Below are 16,338 nucleotides of genomic sequence, written 5' to 3' on the forward strand. Positions count from 1 at the left end.
ATTTCTGACAGCTGCCATAATTTGAAAGCCTCTCAGATGGCCGAACATAGCAAGCTGAATCGGCAGTCTAGCGTTTATATTTTTTGCTGGGCAAATTTGACAGTGCATTAACCTGTTAGCTCAATCATGGGGAGTCACATTTGAACTGCTTCACACAGGAAAAAAACAGACTTTTCTCCCCTGTAGGGTGTGGTGCTGACACGTTACATTTACCCACATACTGTACTCAGGAAAATATACAGATCAACACAAGCTCAACCAAAGAAGTTTGGAAGGCCTTGTAAGTGCATCAGCAGCACACTCTCTTCAGTAGAGAGGTAAAATGGAAATGTTTGTTTACTCAAAAGGCAGCGTGTCTAGGTTACACAAACATGACCAGCAGAAGGAGGGATAAATGGGACTGGCCATTTTAGGGTCAGGGCAGCAAAAAAAAAAATGAAAAGGGAATTTGAAACCACAAACTCTACATTCATGCCCTCATGTTTGCTGACCAATATTTATTCAAAATGCCTCTTACACCTGAATAACCTGGATACATAAACAGAGGAAGCAAATTAGCCAAACAAAATGCAAACAGAGCGATGGCCATTACAGAATTACTCATCTTTGGTAGCCTGGCGGGCCATCCTATATCATTGAAATGTATAGTCTGGAATCGAAACATTCACCTCGCTTAATCCAAGGGGCGGGCAGAGAATTGTCTTTCAAACTGCCTAGGCATGCAATAGGCCAGCGTTACGACCATATCCGTATCCGGTCGGCAAAACGGCAAATACATCCTTCGAAAGTAATGACTTAAGTGCATTGTGTTGCTCAACTTTCAAAGAAAAGCACAAGTCCAACTCCTCCAAAGTTGACGCCAACGCCGATTCAAACAACCGCTCTTCGTTCGCCATAGCCACCTTTCTTGTTGTTCACAGTCGCAGGACTGTCGTTATCCTGTTAAGCCCGCCTTAAGACTCTCTAACAAAATAGAGCGCTGTGATTGGATGAAGTCCACGGCGTCAGCCAATAGAAATCCCTATGGTTTGATACTAGACGTACAGGCTGAGCAAATTAATTTTCCGCCACTAGGGTACGTCTAGATTTCTAGGCTACATCTTTGGCTCTCTTTGGCCATTTGATGTCTCACTGTCCAATTACAAAGGGCCTGGACTTCATTCAGGTGACCACTCACTCCACACGGCTTCCTCTTGTTTTCTTCTGCTAAGAAAAAAGATTTTTGCTGCATGCTAGCAATGATTTCTGACCCCATGTAATGAAGGACTTGTGTGAATCACAGCTCTGAGTTAACATGGCGCTAGCTAATTCAGTACTTCTAAAGGCTGTATGGGGGACCTCTACAGTTAATGGCTGCAGCTAATTATCAACCTAATCAAGGGGTAAACACATACCTTGCTGAGGTGCCAACTGACTGACAAGTTCAAACAAAGCAGAGAATAAGTAGGCGCTATTGTTACATATGAAAAAGTATGAATGATGGTGTTTGAAGGCGTAGAGAGCTCTGAAATGTTGAATAAAAGGCTATATTTTTGCACTGGAAGTGAGAGTATGCGTTTCAGACTTTTCTCTGTCTGAAATGATCGCTCACAAACTGTAAACGGATGTGCCCCAAACAAGCGACAGTACACAAAGCCTCAACATGGTGTTCCCTGTGCGACTGCTACAAAAGTGTGACCTAAGCTGGGATGTTGAGTCGAGGAAACGGCGAGTCTCCTCAGATTGCACTGCAGCCGGGGGGAATCGAGAAAGAAGCCCAGATGGATCTTTTGAAGCCTTAATTCTGGAGACAAACACATCAGCCTTAATATATGTGATGCTTGGGAGCCGGCGCACTGAGTAGAGCGAAGCCTCCCCTTTGTGAGGAGAGGAACGTTAATTAAGGCTTATCTTTGAGGAGCGGCATTTCACAGAGGTACTAATGAAAGGCAAGGCCACCATCCTCACATATCTCTCTCTCATCCTTTCTCTCTCTTGCTACCCTTCCTCAGGCCTGCCAGTATGAATACATACATGACCACACACACAGGCACGCACACACACACACACACACACGCAGGCACGCACACACTCATACATACACACTGTCAAGGGCTAAGCATTTGCGTCCCCTGGGTAAGGCGAGAGGGCCTGCTTCATAGAACAGAGAACAGAGTGTGAGTAATCTCCCACTCTGCCTTTGATCATATATACGTAGACCTCTTGATAGTATCAAATGAGTTCTGAATCTATGTCAGACAAATGGCAAAAGGTGAGCCCTACAAATATGACTACATCCTCTGGTGTAATCCTGGCTTAACACCCACCATCACGCACAGACACTGTAACATAAGTATCATAGAGACACAGACACAGACATGAAAATCTGCACAACATAAGTCCATTCAACCACAACCATTAGAAGCTGAAATGACCCTTAATTACATGCCACAAGGAGATCAGGTGTTAAACGAGCACGCTCCTGCTGGGAGAGATTAAGGCGAGTCGTGCATGTGAAACACGTTGGAGTTAAGTGGAGTTAAGTAAACTGAGCTGAATGAGACCATGAACACTTGGACTTGACTTGAACTGTTCAATGCTTCACTTAAGGAAAGAGGAGAGATAGACTTCTCCGCATAGTCTGTCTGCCTCTCCACCCTCTCCATGTTTGTGTACTGTCTGTTCACTAGCCACTTTTTACCACTGTCTTGCTGCTTCACTGTTTGCGTGCTATATTAGCACATATGCATAACCCCTCCCTCCATCCCACAGCCGGATTGTGGCCACACTTATACCTTTACTTAATATAGTTATATATATATATATATATATATATATATATATATATATATATATATATATATATATATATATATATAGTTTTTTTTATATTACCTTGCCTACTCTACTACTATTTTATGCTGGTCTCTAGACTTTATTCTTGCACTGTTGCACTGTTGGACTTACTCATTTGGATCAGTCCTGCCTCAGTCATTGCAAGCGCCTCATGCTTAAAACCACATAATTTTCAGTGTTCACGGTTACCCCCCTCCCCCCAACATTCTAAATCAATTGTACGCACCATATTGCTATGTAGCATAGTAATGTTATACACCATTTCAAAGCTTTGACTCTTGGGAATCTTGGGAAACTTTTTTCATGTACAATCTGTATAGTGCTTTACATTCTCAGATTAATCTTATTATGTCTCAATTAAATTTGATCCAAAATGCCCCCTCCCCCCCTTCTGCTTTTGGTGCTACCCTGACTTCTGGCTGCAGTGTAGCTGCAGCACAATAAGTAGATGCAACATATTGGGCACTGAAATATTCACAAGAATCCATAGAAATTGAATCTTCATGTTGTGTTATCCAATATTAGTTGTACAGATGTATAGTCTATCTTATACACACTCATTGAACCAACAAAGTAAATGCAAAAATATAGACATTTTTGTAATCATTCCATATTTAGTGTAGTCATTCCATATCAGAACCCCTGAAGTATAATCCAAATACAAACATGAAACCTCAAAGTGTTACCTTTCATTTGAGACCAGGATTATGCTTCTACACAAAGGGGTTCATGTGCAGTAAGCATTTGTGTCACAGCAGCCGCACCAGTTTCCTCTGTTCCGGCTCCAGTCCCTGGATCTAGTCCAGTCCGGGTTCCAGCTCCAAATGCAGGCCTCGTCCGTTCAGCCTCACCTGAGTTTTAGTAGCACTCACCTGTTTCTAGTTTGCTCGTTATGTTTGTATTTAAGTCCTTCTCCTCTCAGTTGTCTTTGTGTGATATTCTCTGTGCTAAGGAAGACGCTGTTTGAGGTCCAGTCAAGTCTCGGTTTTCATCACCGTGTCAATCCTTTGTTTGCCCATTGTGGCCTTTTGTTTAGGAAATTAAAGAAGCCTTGAGCTATTGCACCTTCATCTTCGTGTTCCTGGTTTCCTTGTGTGACAGAATATCACACCCCAACATGGATGCAGCCGAGGCAACAAAGGTTCGTCAAGCCATCACCCAGCATGGTCAGATGCTTGGGCAACAGCGAGAGCAACTCAACCGTATGTCAACAGCCATCCAGGAGTTGTCTACTCAACCTCCACCACCTTCTCCTCAGCCCATGCCTCCACGGGATGGTCCCATGGTGAAGCCAGAGCGTTTTGACGGAAGCCCTGATTCATGTAGAGGTTTCATGCTCCAATGCTCGCTGTACATGACTCAGAATCCAACAAATTTTCATTCTGAGACCTCCAAGGTAGCCTTCATTATTTCTCTTCTCACTGGGAAAGCGCTATAATGGGCTACAGCTGTATGGGAACAAGGGGGAGAAAACATTCAAGACTTTTCCCGATTCGAGACACTATTCAAAGCTGTGTTCGAATATCCAGCGAAGGGACTGGAGGTCGAAGAGCTGTTACTGAAGCTTAACCAGGGTGATCGTTCTGTAGCTGACTACTCTCTGTTTTTTCGGACCCTTGCAGCCAGAAGTGGTTGGAATGAGAGATCACTTCTCACCGTCTACTGACGTGGCTTGAGACCTGAGATCCAGTCTGAATTAGCCTGTCGAGATGACCACCTGAATCTGGACCAGCTAGTTGCGTTAGCCATTCGCCTTAGCCTGGGTGTTCCCATGCTGCCTTGCGTGCGATTTGATTCACGCTGCTAAGGCAGCCTGGAGACCATGGAGCAAATTTTCGCCTGAGATAGGGAACCAATCACAGAACAGGGTTGAAAGCAAGACGATGAGCTATGCACAGACGCATTTGATAGACATCCGTGGCACCCAATAAACGGATCTGGGCATTTTTTTCAAATACGAGAAAATGAACGTTTGGTTCCCAGACCACGTCTCATTGAGAAGTGGTGGCGCTAGCCAGGCTACATTCGCCTAGATAATCTCCTCAGAACAAGAGGCCTCCCAAGGATCCACTCGTCCTACAGTAGTAAATCTCTACAGGTCTCTCTAGCCAATGAGCCGATGGAGATAGGTCAGACACGTCTTACTCCTGAGGAGAAGCAGCGTCGATGGCGCAATGGCCCATGTCTGTACTGCGGGGAGTCCGGCCACCTTAGGGCAGCATGCACCCGCCGTCCTCAACCCAGAGAGCCACACTGTTCAGCTGTGGTGAGAAAGAACCCTTTTAATGTAATACCTGAACTATTCAGTATCACAGTAACTTTGAAATGGGGAGGGAATCACTACTCTGGCCTTGCCATGATCGATTCGGGTGCTGCTGGCAATTTCATTGCGGAACATTTGGTACACCGCTTGAAGATTCCAAGCACTCCATGTGCGGGTGAAAGCCATTGATGGTCGACCACTGGGTTCAGGAAGGGTCACTCGGAGAACGCAGGTCCTTCAACTCACTATTGACCATGTTCACAAGGAGAAACTGAGTGTTATTAATTCACCTATCCATCCCATTGTCCTAGGATTACCTTGGCTCCGTCAACATGACCCTCATATCTGTTGGTCTAGCAGTAGGGTGCTGGCCTGGTCTCCAACCTGTCAGGACCAGTGTATACAAGTGCAGTGTTCCTCTACATCCATCGAGAGTCCGGATGTCGGCGACGTCAACATCCCGTCTGAATACCATGATCTAGCTGAAGCTTTCAGTAAGGCGAGGGCCACGCAACTACCACCTCATCGTCCATGGGACTGCGCCATTGACCTGTTGCCAGGAGCACCATGTTCCAGAGTTTATCCCCTGTCCTCCAAGGAGACTATTACCATGCAGGAGTATGTAGACGAAGCTCTAAGACGAGGCTTCATTAGACCATCCACATCGCCGGTATCTGCTGGTTTCTTTTTTATCGAGAAGAAGGATGGTGGATTACGCCCTTGTATCGATTACAGAGCTCTCAATGCCATCACAATCAAATACCGTTACCCACTTCCATTAGTCCCTTCTGCATTGGAACAACTTCGGGGTGCCCGATACTTCACCAAGCTGGACTTGCGAAGCGCATACAACCTGGTGAGGATACGAGAAGGAGATGAATGGAAGACAGCGTTCTCTACCACCACAGGTCACTATGAGTACCTAGTACTTCCATATGGATTAGCTAATGCTCTATCTGTATTCCAGTCATTTGTAAATGAGGTTCTCAGGGACGTGCTTCACAGGTTTGTTGTTTTTATTGATGACATCCTCGTATACTCTGATAATATGCAGGATCATGTGGAACATGTGAGGGCAGTACTCACCAGACTGCTAGAGCATAATCTCTTTGCCAAGGCTGAGAAATGTCTCATCAAACCTCAATTTTATTTTTAGGCTATGTGTTGAGTTCACAGGGGGTACAGATGGATGAGGAGAAGGTGCGTGTGGTTCTGAATTGGCCAAGGCCCAAGACTACCAAGGAGCTCCAAAGATTCCTTGGCTTTTCCAACTTTTATCGCCGGTTTATACGGAATTTCAGCTCTGTTGCAGCTTCTCTGACCACACTCCTGAAAGGATCCCCTCGTCAGTTCTCCTGGACACCTGAGGCCTTCAAAACCCTGAAGTTGTAATTCACGTCAGCCCCTTTACTGAAGCATCCAGACCCAGTGCTACCTTTTGTGGTAGAAGTAGATGCCTCAGAGGTCTGGGTAGGAGCCATACTGTCCCAGCGTCAAGGTAATCCTGCCAAACTTTTTCCATGTGCCTATTTCTCTAGGAAACTGTCTCAAGCTGAGAAATTATGATGTGGGGAATAGGGAGTTACTGGCTATCAAGTTAGCTCTGGAGGAGTGGCGTCACTGGCTAGAGTGTGCACAACATCCCTTTGTGATATACACTGATAACAAAAATCTAGAATATACACGCACTGCCAAACGCCTTAACCCTCGACAGGCCAGATGGGCCTTATTCTTTACTCAGTTTCAATTTACAATCTCATATCGCCCTGGCTCAAAGAATGTCAAAGCTGACTCTCTCGCATGTTTGAAACTTGTTAAGGGTAGATGTGGTCGAGGCGTTGTGAGGTGGATGTTAAAGCACTCAGATCTCAAGTAGCAAGATGGGTATTTATTTGTCCCAATTAAGGCCCGATGGGCAAAAATAATTAAGAAAAGGTTTAACAAAAACAAAATAATAAAATAAAAAAAATACTTTCAATAAACAAAGCAAACTGACATGATGGTCAAAAACAATAATTCAATACCAAATTTTGTCGACAATAGACTAATTGCAGTCAATAACAGTTTGAGCACTAGACTTGGGTCTCTTCACCATTCCTCCCCCAATAGACTGAATCCCCCATGATAAATAGGCCTGAACATTCCCTTACAATTGGGCCAAACCAATATAATAAAAAGCATCAGGGGTGTTTACAGGCCAAAATATAAATAAGCTAAAAACAGCACAAAATAACACATTCTAACTAACTAGAAAATAAATGAATACATTTAAACTTAATTGCTAATGTTTGGCATAACCAAACAGTACCCAACAGCTAAATAATATTTTATTACATTTTAATTACAACACGGGTGAACTTCCGGTTAACCCAGGAAGTAACAACATGTTTTTAAACAGTGTAAACGCGGCATTCGCTCCTTTACAAACAGAAGATGCGACAGTGGACACCGGTAGGACAAACATGTAACGACGTGATAATGACATTCTATGTAATGACTAAAGCTAAATAAACGGAACATTTAAGACATGACATAGTGTGATTATTTTAACAGACATAACGTGATTGAATGGTGAATGTTTTAAACTGTAGGGAGTTGTGGTGTTGTGTGTAGTTTTAGCGCATAGCTCGCCGTAGTGTTTGTTTTTAACTATAGGCCTATATATAACAACTACGGGAGCATCGGGGGAAAGGTATGATGAATGACATGTTTGACTGATGAATATAGACAGTATAAGAATGCCCTCCAGATAGAGTCTATGTGCCAAGGTCTCTGCGCAGCGGTCTCATTACTTGGGCGCACACATCCCTTGGCACAGGTCACCCTCGCACCACACGCACACAACTGGTGTCGTCCCAGTATTGGTGGCCGACTCTAAACAAGGATGTCCAGTCTCATGTTCTGTCCTGCAGTGTATGTGCTCAAAGGTTCCCCGACATCTACCTGTAGGCACTCTAGAGCCACTGCCCGTTCCTCAGCGTCCATGGACCCACCTCTCCATAGAATGGTGCCGATTTCTCCCCTGGGCTGAATATGCTCAAAACTCACTGAAACACTCCTCTCCAGGTCCGCTGCAGGAGGCAGAGCCCCTGGATACTCCGCCTCCAGCCCTTGAAGTAGATGGAGAACCTGCACATGCTGTAAGAGCACTGCTGAACTCGAGACGGAGAGCCGGGAGACTTCAATACCTCGTCGACTGGGAGGGCTACGGTCCAGAGGAGCGATCGTGGGTGGCATCTGATGCTCAAAGCTGAATTTCATCGAAGACGCCCAGACCGTCCCGCTCCACGGCCCCGGGGTCGTCCCCCTGGTCGACGATCTGGAGCATCGGGAGATGCTCCTCAGAGGGGGGGTACTGTCACAGCAGCCGCACCTCGTTCCTCTGTTCCGGCTCCAGTCCCTGGATCTACTCCAGTCCGGGTTCCAGCTCCAGCTCCAAATGCAGGCCTCGTCCGTTCAGCCTCACCTGAGTTTTAGTAGCACTCACCTGTTTCCAGTTTGCTCGTTATGTTTGTATTTAAGTCCTTCTCCTCTCAGTTGTCTTTGTGTGATATTCTCTGTGCTAAGGAAGACGCTGTTTGAGGTCCAGTCAAGTCTCGGTTTTCATCACCGTGTCAATCCTTTGTTTGCCCATTGTGGCCTTTTGTTTTGGAAATTAAAGAAGCCTTGAGCTATTGCACCTTCATCTTCGTGTTCCTGGTTTCCTTGTGTGACGATTTGATTGTCAGTATGCATTTTGGATAACAAAAAGTCCTATGGGGAGTATCCATAGGCATTTTACAAAATGCATGGGCATACCTTGGCAAATAATAGTCTAAAGCACTCATATTTTCATTCTATATTGATCTACTTTTGCACACAACTTCACAAGACCTGGTACTAGGGCTCAGTTGTGTTTCTAAGGGATATCAAGAGACCTAGAGGGCTGAAATGTGGTCAGTTCAGAGATGCTTGTAATCCGGCAGAAAGAAACTATATTCTAGCCTCTGAGTAAATCACACATTTATTTTGACTGTTTCCTACGAAAACTAGAGGTTCTCAGCTTTCTACAGAGGTCCAACATTTGATGGTAGGCCCCAGAAGAGGTGGGAACAATGCTCTTGTAAATAGGCACAGTGCAATTTCAGGCAAAAACTTGAAATTCTTTTTGAGAGTTAAGCAGTTTTAATCACCCTATGTGGATACTGTTTTAGACTTGATTTAGATTTAGTGTTATTTATTATAATTTGTATTTTAGTATACTCTTTATCTGTATTTTTAGTATATTCTTTATGGCTGCGGTCAGGCTTCTGATACAATACTGAATGAATGAATGGCTATAACCCTATTACCTCAACCTGTTCTTGCACTGAAATAGTTTTTTTTATTTTACCTTGTCTACATTACACTTTACTCCCCTATTTGTCTATATTATTTATGCTGGTCTCTAGACCTTACTCTTGCACTGTTGGACTACTTTTTGCACCTTCACCATGACACTCACTCTCTTGAGCACCTTGCCAGGCACACACAACTAAGGACTATGGCTGGACTACTGTTTGCACCTTCACCATGACACTCACTCCCTTTAGCACCTTACCAGTCCCGGCCCTGTCACTACAAGCGTCTTATGCTTGATCACCCTCAAGCACATTGGACTTTCTTAATTTAACTTGTATAGTGTTTAGTTTTTAGTTTTGTTAGTTTTCTTATCTGTCTTATCTTCTACTGTCTTATTGTACAGTGGAGTTTAGTTATATGTTTATACTTACAGCAGAAGTGGTAAACATAAGTGTAAGTGCATGTTGTGTGTTATGTCTGTATGCTACCGAGACCCTTGAATTTCCCCTTGAGGATCAATAAAGTATCTATCTATCTCTATCTATCTATCTATCTCTCTATCTATCTTCTACTGTCCTTATTGCTTAGTTGTGTTTTTTTATATTATATACGTTTAATTACTTTTCTGCTGTTAGTGCATGTTGTGTGTGATGTCTGTATGCTACTGAGACCTTGAATTTCCCCTTGGAGATCAATAAAGTATCTATCTATCTATCTTGGAGTGGAGTCAAGTAAACTGAGGGGAATGAGACCATGAACACTTTGGGAGGACTCTTTCTGTTCGATCTGGGGAATACTGAGGCTGATAACTAGCTGAAATATTTATAGAGCTATCTAATTTGCTTTTGGCCCTTTAATGTTCAGGGAATCTTAAAATGCATTCAAAAGCAGTTATTACTCAGAGGAAAGAGTACCAAGCCACTAAAATATACATTTGACCATGGCATGTTTCAACACAAGCAGGCTCAGCACTAGATAAACATGATAAAGTTTGTAGAAGAAAACAGCTCAGAATTATTTTTTCCAAGCATCTCTTCTAATGTCTTTTGTGCCAATGTTGTTCCATTACCTTGTTTGACCATATTCTCCTGCGAGTCCTGCATGTCTCAAGGAGAAGATATTCAAAAGAAAGAAACATCCCCTAAGGGCAATTATTGCAATTATCATCATAAGGCCAATGGATTGGGAAATAACAAGAATAGATGTGTTCCAGGCACTAAACACAGCAACCTCAACAACAAACAAACAGTAAAATCGAATGTCCAAGTTCAATGGAAAAAAATAAACATTCACCAAATACACATCCACAACAAACCCACCATCCCCTACCTCGCATGACCCCCCTGGGTTAGAGTAATTACACTGCAGTGATAAACAGATTAAAGGCAGGTATAGCAGACTGCACACAGGTTCCTCTGAGGTTAATTAACTATGCATTAATCTAATGAAAGAAACATCTTTTCACCGTGATCAACCCCTGAGAGCAGCCGCCGAGGACTTCAAAACAAATCCACCAAAGACACAGACACAGACACATGAACGCACACATGCACACAAACACACACAGGCATGCAGAGAAGGCATAGACACAGTAGTGGGACAGATATATAAAAATACAAATATAAAATACAGAAGCATGGAATATATCATAAAAGACTAAACACACAACATCAAAGCATACCCATTGAACCCACACACACACAAACAGTATATTTTACCTTTACTTGTAGAACACCATCATTTATCCAGTTTGGCTAGCATCATGCCATTATCTAATCAATAAACGGTATGTAATGAATGACCGACTCAACGGCTTGAAATTTAACACACTATTTAATTAATGTGCGCACACAGAGTTCAGCACTGCGGCTTTATGTGGAACCTAGAAAGGATACTGAATGAGAATTCCATTAGGTTGAAAACACAGGCCCTCCTGCTTTGTAGTCGGCACTAACATGCTCAAAATGAAGCGATTTCAGAGTGTCTGCCTCAGCTTCCCCAGGGCTGAAAAATAACCTCATCATAATTATCTGCTGGGAGGTTGACTAGGAGATGTCTTCCATGCTATGGGGCCTGCTTGAATCCCTGCTTTGCTTCACAGTCAAAGGCTTGATTCTCATACACACACACAGGTACATCAACACAGGATACACACATACAGACACACATTCAAACACAAACGTGTCCAGGTGCATGAATGTAAGCAGAAACAAGCACATACAGAATTATTAACATAAATATAGGGCAGCTGCGATAAGACAGGATACATATACATGTATGATAAACATACAGCAAGATTTCATTTGTATGATTATATGGAAGTCTACAAGAATACGCATAACAAAGACAAGCTACAAGAATCCACATAAAATACATTACCTACATCAATTATATGAACACACACACACATACACACACACACACTCACAAGCCCAAGTAAACATACAAACACATCCACCCACACACAAACAGCAGAGATGAATGAAGTGTGAGGCATGAAAGCCCACCTGTAACAGCCCCATCATACTCTATGGAGTATAATTACCCAGCAAGCTTTAGCGGCAACACTGGAATCAACAAACAACGGGGATGGGGAAAAAGAGCTCACCAGGCAAGTAGCAGTCACTCTTCAGCTTCGCACATTTTCAAATGAAACTGCCAACTCTTTTGGAGGGAGAGAGAGAGAAAAAAAAAGCTTTCATTGAGAGCACCATTAATTGAGGGAAATAAGGCATCTAGATGAAAAATATACACAGCTTTTGTACAGGTGCCACCTGTGTGTGTGTGTGTGTGTGTGTGTGTGTGTGTGTGGAATGGACCCAGGGCAGGCTACTCATGAAGGACATCTGCACCTCTGCTTTGTGTCCCTGCACAGGAGACCAATGGCCATGCTGATTATCCTTCATAATTACGCCCACAGCTCCGTCCAAACCCTCCGTGCCATCCTAACTAGCCATAGATAGCTCAGAAGCTCTGGGCAAACAGTCACTTTGGCATGGAGACTTTAATAAACACCAGCTAATCACAAAAAAGGAGATGATTACTGGTTACTCATTGGGGTATTTTTTGGTTCTTCATTTCATGTGGTCTTGAATGAAAGCTCCCTGTTGCATACTGCCATTTCATCATCGACCGCCTCAACTCCAGCCTCCAAATCCACTGATTTGGAGTCATTACTTGGTGAACTTGCGCAGATTCATCTAGTATTTTCATAACATTACACCAAGCAATCGTAGGTTTATGCACGCGCACACACACACATACACACACACAAAATGACGTGGATCTCTCTGGCGCGCCAAGGTTTTGGTCGGGTAGCACACGGTAGCGCACCACTCTATGTTTTTCAGCTGAGCACGACAAACCGGAAACCGGAAGATGAGACAAGTTCGAGGGCAAGCGAGAGTTGCAGTGTTTTGTTACAGTCGTGAATTTTTAATAGTTTGCTGGACAAGTTAACAAAGTTACCAGTGAGAGTTGCAACACATGGAATTAAGAGGAAAGAATAGAAACGACTTATTTTCAAACAAAGGATATCTACTAAGACCTGAAAAAAATCTCTTTCCACTTTAAGAAATTACACAAACATACACACACACACACACACACACATATTGCATCTGAGCATGTGAGGAAGGGAGAATGATACCAGGGGGTGTGATGGTGCATGATGGGCAGGAGAGGGTGAAGGAGGGAATGAAGAAAAGCTACATGGAGAAATGAGAGAAATCAAAATGGAAATGGAGGAGTCTGAGGAGAGAGAGAGAGAGAGAGAGAGAGAGGGAGAGAAAAGAGAAGAGAATCAGAGCTGAGGAGGAGAGAGAGAGAGAGAGAGAGAGAGAGAGAGAGAGGGAGAGAAACAATGAAAAGCAGAGGAGGCTAGCGCAGTGTTCTGTGGCCTTGCCAGTAGACATTCATTCCCATCAGTAGGGAAATCCAATTCAATCTGGGGGGCTGTCAGCGAGTACGGCTCCTGGTCCAACTTCCAGCCTGAGAGAGAGTATTACTATTACACACACACACACACACACACACATATTACATTCAGGCACACACAAATACACACCCACCCTCACATACAAACACACAAGTTAAATGTTTGTAGTAATCATTTCTTTAAATGCCCCACTGTGACACACAACAGTGGATGGAAGTGAGGCAGCTTATAGATTGTCATTGACTACCTTTCACTTTAATTCCATTTCTCTTTCTTTCTCTCTTTCTCTCTGTGTGAGTGTGTGTTGGTGTGTGTGTATATGTGTGTGTGTGTGTGTGTGTGTGTGTGTGTGTGTGTGTGTGTGTGTGTGCTGAGCTCTCTGTTATTATTGCAGTTCTTCCTCACTCACTCACTCACCACTCACTCACTTTTTTTTGGCCAGCATGCGTCAACAAAAGAGCCCAATTATGTCTGGGTCTACGCTGCAAATTCAAGTGGACACGGCATCAGTGGCTGGGTCAGAGCCACGGGCGACCATCTGCCTGAGCTGGCACACATGAAAGGGCCGGCCGGCCGGGCGCTCCTCGGCCCGCGCGCCGGTGCCCAGATGGAGAGATTTTTCCACTACCTGAGCATGGGCTAACTGTGGCACCGCAGGATGGCAGCACGGCAGGACGGAGGCCAGGGCACAGGCCAAATGTTCACCAGGGAGCGCTCCCCTTGCGGCAGTCGAGTCGCCGCAGACCGCCGTCCCGCTGAGTGCTCTCACAGCCCTCATTTGTACAGCTAAGAGCAGTGTCTGGCAACACGGGCACATTTCCCTTGTAGTTCAGCTGTTTGAGTCCGTGGATGTGTGGGTCTGTGCATGACTGTGTGTGTGGGGTCTGTGTGCCTGTATGTGTGTGTGTGTACGTGTGTGTGTGTGTGTGTGTGTGTGTTTCTGAATTTGGGTCTGACTGTGTGTGTGTGCGTGCGTGCGTTTCTGAATTTCGGTCTGAATGTGCGTGTGTGTGTGTGTGTGTGTGTGTGTGTGTGTGTGTGTGTGTGTGTCTGTAAAGGGGAGTGGCCTTGAGAGCGTTCATCCAAAGCATCCAAATGATTCATCATATTGAGAAGGCATCATGACTGGCATTACAGCTCTGATGACTGCCCTATTAACGACTATTACATTATGTTTCTGAGAGCATCCAAAACACATTATACAAGCCTTGCTTTCAAAATTTCAAATGCTCTTCGTCATCAGATTCTATTCATGCTGCATAATAACCCATTACCAGCTGAAGACACAGAGGAATAGGGGGACCGGCTGAGCCACGTACACCACAGGAACAATTCATCATAGTACAGACGGCTGTCGAACACAAGAACCCGGTTCATTTCCCAGGTTAAAACAACAATACATTAACCAGACATCTCATAAGAGCCCAACGGCCAAGATTGAGACACGAAACGTGAACGCACAAAGGCCCCAAATGAAAGAGGGGTGGAGATTGTGGTTTGGTTATGTGTGTGTGTGTGTGTGTGTGTGTGTGTGTGTGTGTGTGTGGAGGGAGAAAAACAATAGCGCTGCCGAATGAAATATATTTCCCTACTAGTGGAATTTCCTCTCGCTGACAATTAGGGCTACAGCGCAATTACTGTGTAGTCAGGGGAGTATATGCGATGGCTGTGGGATTACACAGACAATGGAGCCGGGTGAGAAATTAAAACACTGAGCCAAAGTCGTAACCTCAGCCAGAGTGTGGGGGCTTTGAAAAGCAGAAATATTTTTAATCCTTGTGGCTGATGTAATTATCTGATTCTGGCATATGGATCCTTCTCCTATGAAGAGGAGATGCAGGATAATAAGTTGGGGAGGATCGCAGTAAGTTAATATAATAAGCTGGAAAATTGTTTTTCTATGTGGGTGGAGGGAGATTCAGAGCCTTGTAAGTCCAATTTGCTGTAGTCATCAAATACCAATTATCATCACTTGCCGTTCAATGAAAAGAAATGCCTCCTTTTTCCCACTACAAGAGATGTGTTTTTTTTTATCTCCATTTACTGGAAATCAGGGAGTGAAATGAAATAGCCTTTCCTTAACAATATATTGTACACATGGGTGTAGACAGGCATTTACATGGGTATTAAGAGACTGACTCATTTACAATGTTTTATAGTCTTATTAAGATTCCCAAGATCACTCACCATAACTATTTACTAACACTAAATTAATTCATGTGTATTTTAAGTTTCCTCAAGGAAAAATGTCCATAATTAAACAGAATTTTTAAAGAAATGTGTATTCTAACTGAAAAAAAAAACTTTTTTTTTTTTCAGAGAAAACATTTTGGATAATGGAATTATTCTGAAATAAGCCAGACAAAGGCAAATCAAATAAATAATTTAACTACATAAAAACCAAAACACAGCAACAAAAGTAGTGCTTGTAATTTTCATTAACAGTCCATGGCATCCCATTATTTTTTCTCACTGGGAGCAGAGAACATCACACATCAGCTACAAAGGCTTTTTAGCGCTCTTCACCTGGGGAAATGCTTGCCTCTGGAAGCTAGAGACGCTATTGATCTACCTCTTTACACAAAGCCACTGGGCGTTTTAATGGCTTTGAGATGTGCAGCCAAGCGTTGCTAACCGAGTCTTATGACGGACCCTGATCAGTGTTTGCATCAGTTCCTCAATTCAGTGTGTGTGTAGGATTTCATGTTAAATACCAGTGCGATTGGGAGGTTGTAATCAATGTTTAATGTGTTGTGCAATTTGCTCTATGCCAACGTTGTGCATTGTTGTAATGTCTTTTTTTTTTGCTGTTGATAGATTATTTGTTCAATTGTCCACATGGACATTTCAGATCGACCCTTAGGGTGAAATCAATTAAATCAATCTGCCAATAGCTTACTCATGCTTAGAGTCATACAATTTGTCAAAGCATGTATGTATGTATGCAGCTATGCATCTAAGATTCCCAGTATTTCAATCTGCA

At 43.6% G+C, this 16,338-nt stretch overlaps 1 protein-coding gene across 1 annotated transcript in view; it reads right to left on the minus strand.

Annotated features, from left to right (window-relative positions):
• LOC121681988 (RNA-binding Raly-like protein) overlaps positions 1-3,606 on the minus strand; it is a 77,937-nt gene extending 74,331 nt beyond the window's left edge. Inside the window, exon 1 of the mRNA XM_042061960.1 lies at positions 3,522-3,606. Within this exon, the coding sequence (XP_041917894.1) occupies positions 3,522-3,528 (7 nt within the window). The 5' untranslated portion in view covers positions 3,529-3,606. The remainder of the gene's footprint in view (positions 1-3,521) is intronic.
• Between the last annotated feature and the right edge of the window lie 12,732 nt (positions 3,607-16,338).

The sequence above is a fragment of the Alosa sapidissima genome, chromosome 14, assembly GCF_018492685.1.
Source record: "Alosa sapidissima isolate fAloSap1 chromosome 14, fAloSap1.pri, whole genome shotgun sequence".
Classification (NCBI taxonomy): Eukaryota; Metazoa; Chordata; class Actinopteri; order Clupeiformes; family Clupeidae; genus Alosa; species Alosa sapidissima.